This window comes from Scyliorhinus torazame, chromosome 8 (assembly GCF_047496885.1).
Source record: "Scyliorhinus torazame isolate Kashiwa2021f chromosome 8, sScyTor2.1, whole genome shotgun sequence".
Lineage (NCBI taxonomy): Eukaryota > Metazoa > Chordata > Chondrichthyes > Carcharhiniformes > Scyliorhinidae > Scyliorhinus > Scyliorhinus torazame.
In genome coordinates this window covers 267,714,471-267,730,315 of record NC_092714.1, presented here as the reverse complement: position 1 = coordinate 267,730,315, position 15,845 = coordinate 267,714,471, and the positions used below count along the sequence as shown (strand labels likewise).

Sequence of the window (15,845 nt, the reverse complement as noted above, 5' to 3'; positions counted from 1 at the left end):
ATTGTGAACTGGGTAAAGCTATTATATAAGGAACCGAAGGCAAGTGTCCGCACAAATAATATCAGTTCGAGATATTTCTCTCTCCACCGTGGGACGAGACAGGGATGTCCTATGTCCCCTCTGCTGTTTGCACTTGCGATTGAGCCGTTGGCCATCGCATTGAGAGGTTCGGGAGCATGGAAAGGAATAGTGCGGGGGGGGGGACAGAGCATAGGGTGTCCTTATATGCCGACGACTTGCTGCTGTATGTGTCGGAGCCGAGTGCGTCGATTGGAGGAATATTGGAGCTACTGCGGGTATTTGGGTCTTTCTCGGGGTACAAGTTGAACCTGGACAAGAGTGAGTACTTTGTGTTGTCTTGGCCGGAGGTGGGGGCAGGGGTGGGGGGGCTGCCATTCCGTAGAGCAGGGACTCATTTTAGGTAACTGGAGGTGCAGGTTGCCCGGGAGTGGGGGAGGCTTCGCAGGTACAACATCACTAGTTTGGTGGGGAGAGTGAAAGCCGATCTGGCAAGGTGGGACGGCCTTCCTCTGTCACTGGCAGGTCGGGTACAGGCAGTTAAAATGAATGTGTTGCCGCGATTCCTGTTTATTTTTCAATGCCTACCGATTTTCCTGCCAAAGTCTTTTTTCAGGGCGATTGAGGGAAGGATTACCTCATTCATATGGGATGGGAAGGTGGCCAGAGTGAGAAAGGTGCTGCTACAGAGGGGAAGGCAGGCAGGGGGTTTGGGTCTCCCGAAATTGTTGTACTACTACTGGGCGGCGAATGTGGAGAAAGTGCGGAGCTGGGTCAGAGGGATGGATTCTCAGTGGGTCAGAATGGAGGAGAGTTTGTGCAGGGGGTCGGGGCTGAAGGCACTTGCAACAGCGCCGCTCCCGATAGCTCCGGGGAAATATTCAGGGAGTCCGGTAATTATAGCTTCATTGAAAATCTGGAGGCAGTTTCGCCAACACTTCGGGTTGGGTTTAGGGTCAAGGGAAATGCTGATTCGGAGGAACCACAGATTTGAGCAGGGAGGTGGGATGGAAGTTTTCGGAAATGGGAAGAGAAGGGGATTAAGACGCTAAAAGATTTGTTTCTTCGGGGTCGGTTTGCAGGATTGAGGGAGCTGGAAGCGAAGTATGGGCTGGAGCAGGGAGAAGGGTTTCGGTACATGCAGGTTCGGGATTTTGCCAGGAAGGAGATACAGAGCTTCCCAGAGGAACCGGCCTCCACATTGCTGGAGGAGGTGCTGACGACAAAGGGACTGGAGAAGGGGGCAGTGTCAGCAGTGTACGGAGCTATTCTGGAAGAGGATAAGGCACCACTGGAAGGGATCAAAGCAAAGTGGGAGGAAGAGCTGGGAGAGGTTATAGAGGAGGGGGTCTGGTGTGAGGTGCTCCGGAGAGTGAATGCCTCCACCTCATGTGCGAGGTTGGGGCTGATACAGCTGAAGGTGGTATATAGAGCGCACCTCACGAATGACTTTCATCCAAGTCATTAACGTATATCGCAAATAACAGTGGACTCAGCACCGATCCCTGAGACACACCGCTGGTCACAGGCCTCCAGTTTGAAAAACAACCCTCCACAACCACCCTTTGGCTTCAGTTGCCAAGCCAATTTTTTATCCAATTGGCTACCTCGCCCTGGATTCCATGAGATTTAACCTTTTGCAACAACCTGCCATGCAGTACATTGTTGAAGGCCTCGCTGAAGTCCATGTAGACAACGTCGACCGCACTGCCCTCATCTACGTTCTTGGTTACCCCTTCAAAAATCTCAATCAAATTCGTGAGACATTACTTCCCTTTACAAAGCCATGCTGACTTTACCTAATTAGCCCTTGTCTGTCTAAATGCCTGTAGATCCTGTCCCTCAGAATACCTTCTAAAAGTTTACCCACTACAGAAGTAAGACTCACCGGTCGGTAGTTCCCGGGCTTATCCCTACAGTCCTTCTTCATAGATTATCATAGAATTTACAGTGCAGAAGGAGGCCATTCGGCCCATCGAGTCTGCACCGGCTCTTGAAAGAGCACCCTACCCAAGGTCAACACCTCCACCCTATCCCCATAACCCAGTAACCCCACCCAACACTAAGGGCAATTTTGGACACTAAGGGCAATTTATCATGGTCAATCCACCTAACCTGCACATCTTTAGACTGTGGGAGGAAACCGGAGCACCCGGAGGAAACCCACGCACACACGGGGAGGATGTGCAGACTCCGCACAGACAGTGACCCAAGCCGGAATCGAACCTGGGACCCTGGAGCTGTGAAGCAATTGTGCTATCCACAATGCTACCGTGCTGCCCTTCTTAACCAAGGGCACAACATTTTAAACCCTCCAATCTTCAGGCACCTCTCTTGTAGCTGCCGATGATTTAAATATCCCATCTAGGGGGCTGGCAATTTCCTCCCTAGCGTCCCACAACGTCCTGGGATACATTTCATCAGGTCCCAGGGATTTGTCTATCTTGATCCGCTTTAATACCTCCAGCACCTCCTTATCTGTAATATGTATACTCCTCAAGACATGACTTTTTATTAGTAAATACTGACCAGAAATATTTATTTAGGACCTCTCCCATCCCTTGTGGATCTGCACATAGATGACCTTGTTTATCTTTAAGAGGCCCAAACCTCTCCCTAGTCACTCTTTTGCCATTTACGTATCTGTAAAAGCTCTTTGGATTCTCCTTTGCCTTATCTGACAAGACAATCTCATGTCCCCTCTACTCCGACAAGCCCTATACTCTTCAAGGGATCCACTTGATCCCAGCTGCCCATGCATGTTTTTTGCCTCCTTCTTTCTTTTGACCATGGCCTCAATATCCCGAGTCATCCAGGGTTCCCTACTTCTACCAGCCTTACCCTTCACTCTAAGAGGAATGTGCTCACCCTGAACCCGAGTTAACTCACTTTTGAAAGACTCCCACTTACCAGCTGTCCCCTTGCATGTAAACAGGCTCCCCCAATCACCTTTTTAAAGTTCCCGCCTAATACCATCGAAATTGGCCTTGCCCCAATTTAAAATTTTAACATTTGGGCCACAACTATGATTCTCCATACCTATCTTAAAATTAATGGAATTATGGTCACTGGCCCCAAAGTGATCCCTCACTAACACTTCCGTCACCTGCCCATCCTTATTCCCCAAGAGGTGATCAGGTTTTGCCCCCTCTCTAGTCGGGCAATTCACATATTGAATGAGGAATTCTTCCTGAATACACTCGACAAATTTCTCCCCATCCAAACCCCTAGTGCTATGGCTGTCCCAGTTAATGTTGGGAAAGTTAAAGTCCCCTACTATTACCACCCTATTTTTCCTGCAGCTATCTGTAATCTCCTTACATATTTGCTTCTCGATTTCCTGCTGACTATTTGGGGGCCTATAGTACAATCCTATCAAAGTGATCTCACCCTTCTTATTTTTTAGTTTTACCCATATAGACTCAGGGGCGAACCCTTGGGTATATCCTCTCTCTGTACTGCCGTGATGTTGTCCCTAATCAAAAACGCAACTCCCCCTCCTCTCCTATCTCCTGGTCTATCTTTCCTATAGCATCTGTACCCTGGAACATTGAGCTGCCAGTCCTGCTCCACCTTTAGCCATGTTCCAGTAATAGCTATAATATCCCAATCCCATGTACCTATCCATGCCCTGAGTTCATCTGCCTTGCCCGTTAGGCCTCTTGCATTGAAATAAATGCAGTTCGATCTGTTTCTCTGTCTTCCACTTTTCTCCTTACTGGCTTTTGTTTCTATCCCTTCTTTATTATGCTCTGACTTCCTGCATTGATTCCCATCCCCCTGCCACTTTAGCTGAAACCCTCCCCAACAGCGCTAGCAAACAACCGCCATAGAACATTGGTTCTAGTCCTGCCCAGGTGTAGACCATCCGATTTCTAATGGTCCCACCTCCCTCAATGGTCCCAAAAATGTGAATATCTGCCTCCTGCACCATCTCTCAAGCCACACATTCATCCTGTCTATCCTGCCATTCCTACTCTGACTAGCACGTGGCACGGGTAGCAATCCTAAGATTATTACCTTTGAGGTCCTACTTTTTAGTTTATCTCCTAACTCCCTAAATTCATCATGTAGGACCTCATCCCGTTTTTTACCTATATCATTGGTGCCTATATGCACCATGACAGCTGGCTGTTCACCCTCCCCCTTTAGAATGTCCTGCAGCCGCTCTGAGACATCCAGGACCCTTGCATCTGGGACAAAAACATACCTTCCTGAGTCTCATTTGCGTCCGCAGAAGCGCCTGTCAACTCCCCATACAATCGAATCCCCAATCACTGTGGCTCTACCACGATTTTTCCTGCCCTCCTGCATAGCAGAGCCAGTCATGGTGCCATGAACCTAGCTACTGCTGCCGTCCCCTGGTGAGCCAGCTCCCCCAACAGTATCCAAAGCGGTATACCTGTTTTGGAGGGAGATGACCGCAGGGGACCCCTGCACTGCCTACCACTACCAACTCTTCTTCTGTCTGTTGGTCAACCATTTCCTATCTCCCTCAGTACTCTTTATCTGCGGTGTGACCAACTCACTAAATGTCCTCTCCACGACTACCTCAGCATCGTGGATGCTCCAAAGTGAGTCCATCCGCAGCTCCAGAGCCATCAAGCGGTCTAACAGGAGCTGCAGCTGGACACACTTCTTGAACGTGAAGGAGCCAGGGACAGTGGACTAGTCCCTGGCTTGATTATCAGCAAGCACACTTCAGAATCTCACATGCGCCCACACACCAAAATATTGCCTGAGTGGGAGCCGATGTCATCACATGCACGCAACATTTTCTTGCATAATTTCGGGTGGAGAACTGATTGTTCATCCAGTGGGCTCTGATTGTTCATCCAGTGGGCTTCGTGGAATACGAGTTCCCGTGGTGAGCGGGCAGAGGCCCACCCAGCTGGGGTGTTAGTGGGACGTTTAAATGTAGCTCTCATACCCAGGCCAGCAGTTCTTGTTTCAAATCTGTCCATGGCCTTGCCCCTGGATATCTCTGTAATCTCCTCCGGTCCCACAATTCTCTTGTATTTGCACTCCTCTTCCGTTATTACATTAAAGGTACTAGAGAAAGCTACGTTGTTATGGTCCCTAATATCCCTTAATTTGCAATATCAAGAAGTTGATGTATTAACCATCACTATCTTAAAACAGTTTGTTTATCATTTCTACCAGGTATTGGTAAACAGATAAAAATTGTCCACCTGCAGATTATACCCTGAACATCTCACAAATTTATCGGTTTTGTTTTCTAACTAAGCTACAGAGGGAAAGCCAGAGGGAAGAAAATTGTATCCAATGAAAAACATCCTTTAATAGAAATTGTATTGGCTTAATTTGGGTTTCGTGACTTTTCAGAGCTCATCTTTCCAGAAACATTGCAGGCCTTACCAGGTTTTTCATTGGTGTCAGTAGCTCTTTGGAAGACTCTGCAAATTTACTGAAAGCTTCAGCCAGGACTGATTCTTCATTACTTTGGAAATTAGCTACAAGTTTTTCCAGCTCATTAATGAATGTTTCCTGAAGGGATATGTCCTCTGGAAAAGTAAATAGGAAAGCAAATGTTATTTTCACATTAAAAACAACTTATTTTTATAAACCACTTTAAAAACTAAAGCCAAGCCAAGATTAGTCTACTGCAGCAACTTTCAGTGCTTGCTGAACCTTCCAACTTTAGCGACTGAAATATTCATTGTTTATTTTTCAAAAGTTTAACTTTCCACTCAAAATGTTGTGCCTTCAGGTATGCTATTGAATTCTGCTGGACAGCATGTAATGAACAAAAGATAGCTCCAGTTACCAGAACTGGGCATTCATGAGAAACACCTACTGTTTCTGTGCATTTCAAGCAAAATATGATAGAGTCCCCCTTTCTCTTGTGTGAGATGGGAAGAAATACCAAAAATCATGGCCGCGATTCTTGAGGGCCGCAAGCCCAGACGGGATTCCCGATGGCCTGTTGTATCCGGCATGAGTGCCAAAACGTAATTCTCGTTGAGAGTCAAACCCATGGCGAGTCTTCTGTCCCACTTTGCTTAGCCCGGTCAGGTACTCGTGCAGAGCGGGCAAGAACTTGATTAAACCTGATTTCCATGAATTTAAATGTCATTACCGGGTTTCAGGTTGGATGCTCCGGCCTCCTACTACCTCAGCTGGAAATCCTGCGGGTGCCAATCTCTTCTGTTCCTGACAAGCGGGAACCAGGCACTGTGGACTCCATGGGGGGTGGTAACAATGGGGTGAGTACCCTCTCTACACTAACCTCCAGGGTGTGAAGGGAGGTCCTTCAGGGAAGGTGGGGGTTGGGAGGGGGCTTGGACTGGGCTGGAGGGGCTCAGGTCAGGGGTCTTTCCTGGGATGCGGGTTGTGTGGCATGTCTTCCCTCTGTAGCTTTGAAAATCATTCAACTGTCTTTCCACATGTCAAGTTGTAGTTAAGCGTCTTCCCTCTGATGTTCTGGAACTGTTTAATGTTTCTCCCAGGATGTCTAGTTCAAAGATCTGTCAGATGATACACCTGCAGCAGGAATCTCTGTTTCTGAGACTAAGTGTTGACGCCAACGCAGGATTTGTGGACTTTCATGACAGCAGAACTGGTGCCACACTTGGACCGATTCTGCTACTGTTAAGGGGCTAGCACCGGCGCCACTTGGAACACAATCGATTCCAATGAGAAACGGTGCCGGATTCACCGGTTTCGCAAACTCAGGAGGCTGACAAGCTGCAGCGGCATATAAGCACTTCACTTCCCACACACACCATCCCAGCCAACAAGATGGCAGCAACAGGAACAACACCAAGATTCACTGATGCCGAGCTCGAGACCCTCCTGGATGCAGTGGAGGAGAGGCAGATGGCCAGGTACCCCAGCCCAGGAAGGAGGCTGCCAGCTGCCGCCGTTCGTCGTGCCTTGGTGTAGATGGCAGAGACGGTCAGAGCCACCTGCAATACCGTCCGGACCGGTCATCAGTGGTGGAAGAAACTGCACAACCTACTCAAGACAGCGGGTGAGTAGGCAGCACTGTGCCCCAGCACTAACCCGCAACCCACACACCTCCAACCCTACCCTTTCCAACACGGAGGGCGGCTGAACCCCCACCATGCCCCACATGCCGGTACCCATACCAGCCGGGTGCCCTGGCCACTGGGAGCACCAGCTACCCATCCCCTAGGCTGCATGAGTCAGACTGCCTAACACTGTGGTTTTCTGTTTCCTCCCCACGCAGGAGAAGGCCGCAACAACCGCCGGGAGCGGGAGAGGACATGAGGGGGATGGGCGGACCTGCGGACCCTCACCGTGGCCGAGCAGAGGGCCCAGGATGTGGTCGGCGGCCCAGAGGAAAGGAAGGTCACCGAGGTGGAGCTCAGTCAACAGACAGGAAGTGTGACTCCGCTTAGTTGTGTTTCCCCATGACACATGTGCCAACGCCCCCCCCAACCGTCCCACCACCCTCACACCCACACCACCTTCACCCACCGGTCCACGGTCTAATCATGAGTCTTGCCTTGTGTCCTCCAGGACCTGCTGGGAATGTAGCGGGTCCATCAGGCACCCCCATCCACAGCCAGTGCCACAGCCGGAGCCCCCGCCGTGAGCCGGGCACGAACGCTGAAAGCAGCTCGGACACCAGCCCTCTACCCGAGACTCAGGAGACCTCGGAGCTCGGGTTGGAGGATGACAGTGGTTTCTCGTCACAGCTGTCTCCAACACCCTCCACCATCCCAGAGACACTCACCTCGGTTGGCATGATAGCGAAGAGGCTCCTAGGACACTATCTGGTGTGCACCACATAGCTGATCCAGCAGGTGGAGGTAGGAACACCCAAGGGCCGGATGATCGGAGGGCAGGCCGACCCGAGGAACTAGCTACCGTCCAGAGAGTCTCGAGCTTCTGGAACGAACAGTCCCATCAATCGTGGAGATGCAGTCGCAGAGCCAGGAGGTATTCGGGGCGACGGTTTTGGCTATGGATCTGCATGTCCAAGGCCTGGGGTATTCTGTGCAGGTGCTGGCCGAAGCCCAAGAGAGTGCTGCTGCCTCACAGGCAACCATGTCCCAGAGCCACCTGGAAATTGGAGCGGCGACCTGAGTGTGGCCCAGTCCAGGCACTGGCCGATGTAGCGCAGACACATAGGGAGGTGGCCCAGTCCCAAAGGGAGATGGCGCAGTCCCAGGAGGAGATAGTCCATTCCCTGTGCTCCATGGCCGCGTGCGTGAAGACCCTGGTCAAGACCAGAGCGGGACTACAGGACTGGCAGTGTCAGGTGGCGGGGGATCCTCAGGGGATAGCTCCCCTCACACCCCAGCCCCATGGAGTAGCCCGGGGGCTATCGGGCACCCCAAGGGAGGAGGAGGTAATGGGGTCCATGCCGGTGACTCCCGCAGGACAGGTGCCGGAACACCGCAGCACCTTGGACACCCCCCGCTCCTGTCCCTGGCGCATCTGACGGCAGCATCAGGTCACCCGGGACACCCCAGCAGCAGCCGGGTCCAGTTGCTCCAGAAGACGCCCGCCAACAGGAACCCAGGCCGCCGTGCAGTAATCACCGCAGGCCACCTCCACACCTGCTATACCGTCTGGGGAACCATCTAGACATTGCATTGGGGCCAGTAAGGCCAGGAAGTTAGACACTAGTTAAGTTGGTACGGATTCAGAGCACAGTTTAGTTATAGGGGCTAGGGCACAATCCTGCATATATCCATTCACAAGAAACACATGTTGCCACCGTTACAACCTGCCTCGGCGCAAATCAGTCTGGCATCGCGCCGCCCCAAAGGTGCGGAATCCACCGCACCTTGAGCGGCCAAGCCCTAACCTTGAGGGGCAAGGCCCGCACCGGACTGATTTCCGCCCCGCCAACTGGCGGGAAAGGCCTTTAGTGCCCCGCCAGCTGGCGCGGAAATGACATTGCCGGGCGGCGCATGCGCGGGAGCGTCAGCGGCCGCTCACAGCATCCCCGCACATGCGCAGTGGAGGGGGTCTCTTCCGCCTCCGCCATGGTGGAGACCATGGCGAAGGCGGAAGGAAAAGAGTGCCCCCATGGCACAGGCTCACCCGCGGATCGATGGGCCCCGATCGTGGGCTAGGCCACCGTGGGGGCACCCCCCCCGGGGCCAGATCGCCCCCAGGACCACGGAGCCCGCCCGCGCCGCCTTGTCCCGCCGGTTTAATCCACGCCGGCGGGACAGGCATTCCAGCAGCGGGACTTCGGCCCAACCGGGCCGGAGAATCGCCGGGGGGGGGGCCCGTCAATCGGCGCGGCGCGATTCCCGCCCCCGCCGAATCTCCGGCGCCGGAGAATTCGGCAACCGGCGGGGGCGGGATTCACGCCAGCCCCCGGCGATTCTCCGATCCGGCGGGGGGTCGGAGAATCCTGCCCTTGGTCTTTTTTTTTAAATATAAATTTAGAGTACCCAATTCATTTTTTCCAATTGAGGGGCAATTTAGTGTGTTCAATCCACCTACTTTGCACATCTTTGAGTTGTGGGGCTGAAACCCATGCAAACACGGGGAGAATATGCAATCTCCACACGGACAGTGACCCAGAGCCGGGATCGAACCTGGGTCCTCGGCGCCGTGAGACTGCAGTGCTAACCACTGCGCCACCGTGCTGCTCCCCACTGGTCTTTCTAGGAAACTCTTCAGAACAAGAAACAGAGGGCATGATTATCCGGAAAGATTTCTAAGTGTGGTATTGAGCGGGAACTGTCGAGAGCTTTTCGGCCATCGGCCTGGCGAGACTGGCAATACAATACAATGTTAATTGGCCATTTAACGAGACACTATGGGCTTCACGCCGCAAATGAAGGTTTGTCAACCGATTCATGGAGACCATGCTCACCAGCTTCCACTAACAAGGTCGAGCAGCACTAAAACAGCTCTTGCACAGCCAACCCCACTCAGCCATGGCGCCGAGATGCCCAGCCCCAAGGTTTGGAGATGCTAACCTGGGGAGACTCCGAGATGCAGTCGAGGCCACGAGGGATGTCCTGTTGCCCCGAAGGTCCCGGAGAATGAGCCACAGGGCAGTGAGTGCCGCCTGGGACGAAGTGGCAGCGGCCGACATCTCAGGCAGCGTGACCAGAAGGACTGGCCTCCAGTGCTGCAAGCCAGTCAACGGCCTGTACCAGGCAGCTCAGGTGAGTTGACACCACCAGCACCCTACCGCACCCCCCCCCCCCGAAACGTTTCCACCCGCACGCGAGCATCCCCCCCAATCCTCCATGTGCCCCCCCAACCCTCCCTTCACCCCCTCCACTCCCCACTGCGAACTCCGTGTACGGCTAAAGATGCCCTCTCTATGCCTCTGCAAGAGAAGCTCTCCCACAATCACCAGGAGAGGGCCCAAACTGGCAGAGGGCTACCGGGCATAAGAATTCTCACGACCTTTGATTAACGGACCCTGGAGGTGACGGGGGTGGCTGAGGACAGAGGGGTCACGAATGCAGAAGTTACCGCACGCCGCAAAGGTGAGGATCCACTGGGCCCCACCCAGAGTTGTAAATGCCATACAGACTGACCCATCCCTCTCACTGGTTACATGTCCATTCTCTCGACAGCACCGGCCCATCCAGGGTGGCCCCATCCCCTGCCTCTCATGAGTCCACCTCAGAGGAGAGCTCTAATGATGCTACAATCGATGCATCACAGCTATCACCCCCACCCTCCACCAGCACAAGAGACACACACCTTGGTGGGTAGCGGTACTGGCAGGCTTCTGGGGCACAATCTGTGAGCACAGTTGCTGGAAGCATTAATGCCCAGGCGAGACAGCAGTCGGAGGTCTGCTGGATCCCAGGACTCAGCTGGGTCCCAGTCAGATGCTGAGGCTATGGACCAGGTAATCCCGGAGCTGATGGAGACATCAGGGAGCGGCCGGGACATTCCGAGGAAGATGTCAGTGGCACTCCAGCAGGTCCATAGTCGATTGGAGGAGCTACAGAGGCTACGCCGCAAGAGATGTCGCCGGCAATGTATGGCAACGAGGCCATCACTGCCAGGATTGCAACTGCAATAGAGAGCCTGGTGCACGGCGTCAGCAGCATTAATGGAGGTGTCCAAGGCGTGGTGCAGTCGGTGACGGTCATGGCTGAGGGCCTTGGCAGAATGTCCGACTCGCTGGGGGAACTTGACCCAGTACCAGGATGACCATGATGAAGCGCTGCGGGACATGTCGCGGTCTCAGAAGGGAATGGCCAAGGCGCTGCAGAGCTTGTCCCAGTCACGGGTGGGCAATGCTCAGGCACTGCAGAGCATGGCTCAATCATTGAGGAACATCGCCGTGGTGCAGACATTGGGGAGCAGCCGGGGCTGGCAGAGCCAGCTGATGCAGGGATAACTGGGGCTCAATCTAGCTGCCCCTCCGTCCCGAGGTGATCCCCAGGACCCTATGGGCAATGACCGGGAGGAGGGGGAGCTGGGTGCCAACCCGGACCCGCCTAAGGAGTGGAGGTGGTGGTCACCAGCTCACCCGAGTTCCACCTCTCTGCTGAGGCTACGAGCTAAGTAAAGGTTCAGGATGGGTGGGGAGAGTGGGGCAGCACCATCCCTCCGAACCCTTAGCCCATCTTTCCAGGCTGCCCCCCCATTGCACTCACCTGCCCTCCGGCTGTGGATATGTCCCCGGTGCTGGGGCCCATTCCCTGGGTGTTTGGATCTTGGCTGTTTTTGTGTGTGGTGTTGCCTCCTGCTGTGTCCAGGCATCAACATGTGATTGGGATGCTCGGCATTGACTCCCACATGCTACATCGCCCACACACCCACGGGAATCCACTTGTGATGTGTGATGTGCTCACTTAACTATGATTGCCAATTCAGCAATAGCCTTCAGCCGCACGGCCAGAGGCCTCAGTAGTTGATGGGTAGTCAGTGGGGCAGAGACGAGTGTTGCCCCAGGAACGGTTGCCCCCCCCTCCCAGCGGACCACCCCCACACCCTCCCTCTTCAATGCCAACACTCGCTGAGCACTGGGGTGGCAAGCTCAGTGCCACCAGGCTCTTTGCCTATGAGGCTACTCACCTCCTTGGCTCCCCGCAGAAGCCCTTCTGCCAGGTTCACGTTTTCAAAAGGAGTACGAATTGGCAGCAGCATAACCACTTGCTGGGGAGGCCGTTGGCTATGGGGTGGCTCCCGTTAATTATATGGAAATTGGGCTTAAGTGGTGATTATTGGCTTCTCGCCACACATCGGCAGGATCCTGATTTCACCTACTGGGGGAGGGTTGCATCGCAAACTGTTTGGGGCCCGGCACGGTTCTCATTTTTGGTCTCCCAGTATTCACCGGTCTCGTTCCGCTCTCGCTGGAGAATTGCCCCCAGACTCTTTTTTTAAAAACTGCGGTTGGAAAGAACACCTGCTCTAAAGAGGAAACCGTTCCGAGTTAGTGGACCATGAAGAGCTATAGAAACAAACAAAGCTCACAGGGAGGCTCCGGCCGTGGCACTGTGGACAGGGGACGCCTGATGGACCCGCCCCATCGCCAGCAGGTCCTGTCAGGCACAAGGCAAGACTCATGATTAGACCGCGGGCCGGGGTGTGAAGTGGGGGTGAGGCTGGTGGTGGATCTCACTTCCTCGCCGGATGCCCGCCTCCACAGCGTTAGACAGTCCGACGCATGCAGCCCAGGGGGTGGATAGCTGGTGGCTCCAGAGGCCAGGACACCCAGCCATGACTTCCGGTATGGGTGCCGGCATACTGTGCAGGGTAGGGGTTTGGCCGACCTCCGGGTGAGGGCGAGGTGTTGGGGGGGTGGGGTTACAGGTATGTGGGATGGGGTTGGTGCCAGGGGCACAGTGCTGCCTACCCACCCTGGTCACCCTCAGGAGGTCATGCAGTTTCTTCCTGCACCGCTGGCCAGTCCGGACCATGTTGCCTACGTCTGCCACCTGCGTCCAGGCACGGCGAACACCTCTCCTCCACGGCATCTAGCAAGGTCTCGAGCTCACGACCGAGAAATGGGATGCCGTTCTCCTTACTGCCATCTTGTTGGCTGGGATGGTGTGTGTGGGGAGTGCAATGTGTATATGCTGCTGCAGCTTGTCAGCCTCCTGAGTGCCAATTGCGATCTTGGCGAATCCTGCACCATTTCCCATTGGAATTGATTGTGCTCCACATGACGCTGGTGCTAGTCCCTGAATAGTTGTTGAATTGGTCTAAGAGCGGCGCCAGTTTTGTTGTCGTAGAACCCCACAAATCCTGCCACTTAGTCTCAGGAACGGAGAATCCGCCGGCTATGTTTTTTTGTTTCTTCAACTCAGCTTCAGAATTTTTGTCAGTTGAAGAACCATTTTATTTGTTAATCAAGCCCATATAATATAGTGGTACCTGTGTTGATTCATTGCTTTGTGGCTTCAGCAGATGTTTGGTGTTACCATGCTGGAACTCACTAATGCAGGATCTTGTAATTAGTTTATAACACAGGTTTATCTGGGCATAAAACTGCCTTTGCGCTGCCTCAAGAATGCCCTGCAATTCACAGGAACTATGAAGTGCCACTCAGTTATATTTTTTTAAATTATAAACATGCAAGGAGACTTTTGGTGCACTTCCAATAATTCTGAACCCTGTGCATCGCTGCAGAATCATTAAATGTTAATTAACTCGTAATGGCACAGCTGGTTTGATTATGTGCCATTCACAGCAACTCCATGCAAAGCAGAACATGGGGAAGATTCACAATACAAAGCAGGAGTCTTTAAAAGAGCATTCATTCCCTTATAATTAGGCTCTCAAGCACTAAAATTGCTTTAATAGTTCAAGCCAATTAAAAGAAGTATTCCTTCGCAATTTGGTTTCTAATACTAAAATCAGTGTAATGCCTAATTGAAAGAAAACTACTGGGATGAATCATCAACTTCCAATTTATTATGACAGTTGCTACATCTGCAATAAAGATTTGGCACAAATCACAATGATCATCAGTTTACTCTGACAGGTTTGTCATTTTAAGGATAGCATTGTTGAAGCAGGAAGCAGGACAATATCATGCTCAAGCTTGATTATTTTTCTGATAAACTACTTGACATCTGCTTTCATTACAAATATGCAATGATCTGCCAGATATAATCAAGCTGCTGACATTTCTTTTGTATAATGTCTTTTGGGGTAACAGGAGTAGGTGTACACCCCATATTAGTTGGGTCTTGATAAAAAATAATTTAGAGGCAATTTTCTTTTCAAAAGTCTACAGTACACTGTTCATATATCGAGTGACATAGCATTTGGTTGAACAGACTAAAATAGCCTATTTTACTTATAGTGACTAATTCAAATTTTAATCTAGTAAATAGAATGTGATTAACAGTACACCGTGACGTGACATTCCCATGAGGTTATTTTTAGTTTATCACAATTATAGCACAATCGAATGTGCACATAATTATACACAAACTACATGGAACATCTTGGATATTAGTGCCTACATTAATCCGTGCCATTAGGAAAAAGCAGAATCAAAAAAATAATATGGATTCCACAAACTGGTTTTAATAATAGTTACCGGGTTCAGGTGATGGTTGTAAAACCACATAATTGGGGGACATTATACATTGTGATGACATAACTGTAAAATAATAATACCTAGACATCTGTATTCTCCATGTAACAAAAAAAAATCTGTGAAAGTGTTTTTATATCATTATTGCAGTAATTTTTGATTAAAGGAGTGTTAATGCATTTCCACTTCAGATACTCAGCAGTGGTGCAGTCCACAGTGAAGATTTGGAACCAGTTGAGGAGGCACTTTAGGATAGAGGGGATGTCGATGTTAACGCCGTTGTGTGAAAATCAAGGTTTCATGCTGGGGGAGATAAATGGCCCGTATTGGAAGTGGAGAGAAGTGGGGCTGGTTAAGATGAGGGATTTGTATCTGGAAGAAGGGTTTGCCAATATAGATGCATTGAAGGAGAGGGTAGAGCTCCTGAGAGGAAGTGAGTTTAGGTAACTGCAGGTAAGGGACTTCGCGCGCAAGGTTTGGAAGGAGTTCCCGAGGTTGCCGAGGTACACCATGCGACTGTTGCTTCCGGATGTGGAAGGAGACATATACAGGTGGCTGGGAGAACAGGAAGTTGAGCGGGTGGTGAAGATTAAGGATAACTGCGAAGGGGAGCTCGGAGGGGAGATAAACTGGGGAGTATGGAGTGAGGCACTACGAAGGGTAAATGCGATCTCCTCATGCACAAGGATGAGTCTAATATAGTTGAAGGTCGTACACAGGGTACATATGACTCGGGCAAGAATGAGTGGGTTCTTTCAGGGGGTGGCAGATGAGTATGACATGTGTTGGCAGGGACCAGCAAATCACACATTTTTCTGGGGCTGCGAAACGTTGGAGAGATTCTGGGCGGGAGTGTTCGCGGCGCAAGCAAGGATAGTAGGGGAGGAGGTTGGGCCAGACCCTTTGGTGGCGATATTTGGGATATTGGAGAAGCCGGAGCTGATGGAGAGGAAAAAAGCTGATGTTGTGGCCTTCACCTTTCTGATTGCCCGGCAACTAATTTTATTAGAGTAGCGGCCAGCAACGTCACCGGGGTAGCTGCGTGGCTGGGTGACTTTTATGACTTTCTTTGGCTGGAAAAGATCAGACACAAATTAAGGGGTTCAGCGGAGGGTTTCGAGGCAAGGTGGGAGATGTTCGTGACCGTGTTTGAGGAGTTGTTCGTCGCCAGGGGCGGGGGTGGGGGGGTGAAAGAGGGGAAAAACTTGCACAAACTGTATAGTTGTATGTTGGGAAACAAATTGTTTAGGTGTTGTAACTTTTCCTATAGGTTTAGAATAAAATACATTTTAAAAAATGCATTGCAACTTCTTGGGCGAAATTCTCAGGTATCGGCGCGATGTCC

At 51.7% G+C, this 15,845-nt stretch overlaps 1 protein-coding gene across 3 annotated transcripts in view; it reads right to left on the bottom strand.

The window, feature by feature from the left end:
- Positions 1–15,845, bottom strand: part of unm_sa1614 (un-named sa1614) — a 448,364-nt gene that overhangs the window by 276,359 nt on the left and 156,160 nt on the right. For all 3 annotated transcript variants that reach the window (XR_011948821.1, XM_072515283.1, XM_072515284.1), the window contains exon 3: positions 5,398–5,543. Coding sequence is in view for 2 of the 3 variants with exons in the window: in XM_072515283.1 (XP_072371384.1) it covers positions 5,398–5,543 (146 nt within the window). In the remaining variant the exon portion in view is untranslated. The remainder of the gene's footprint in view (positions 1–5,397; positions 5,544–15,845) is intronic.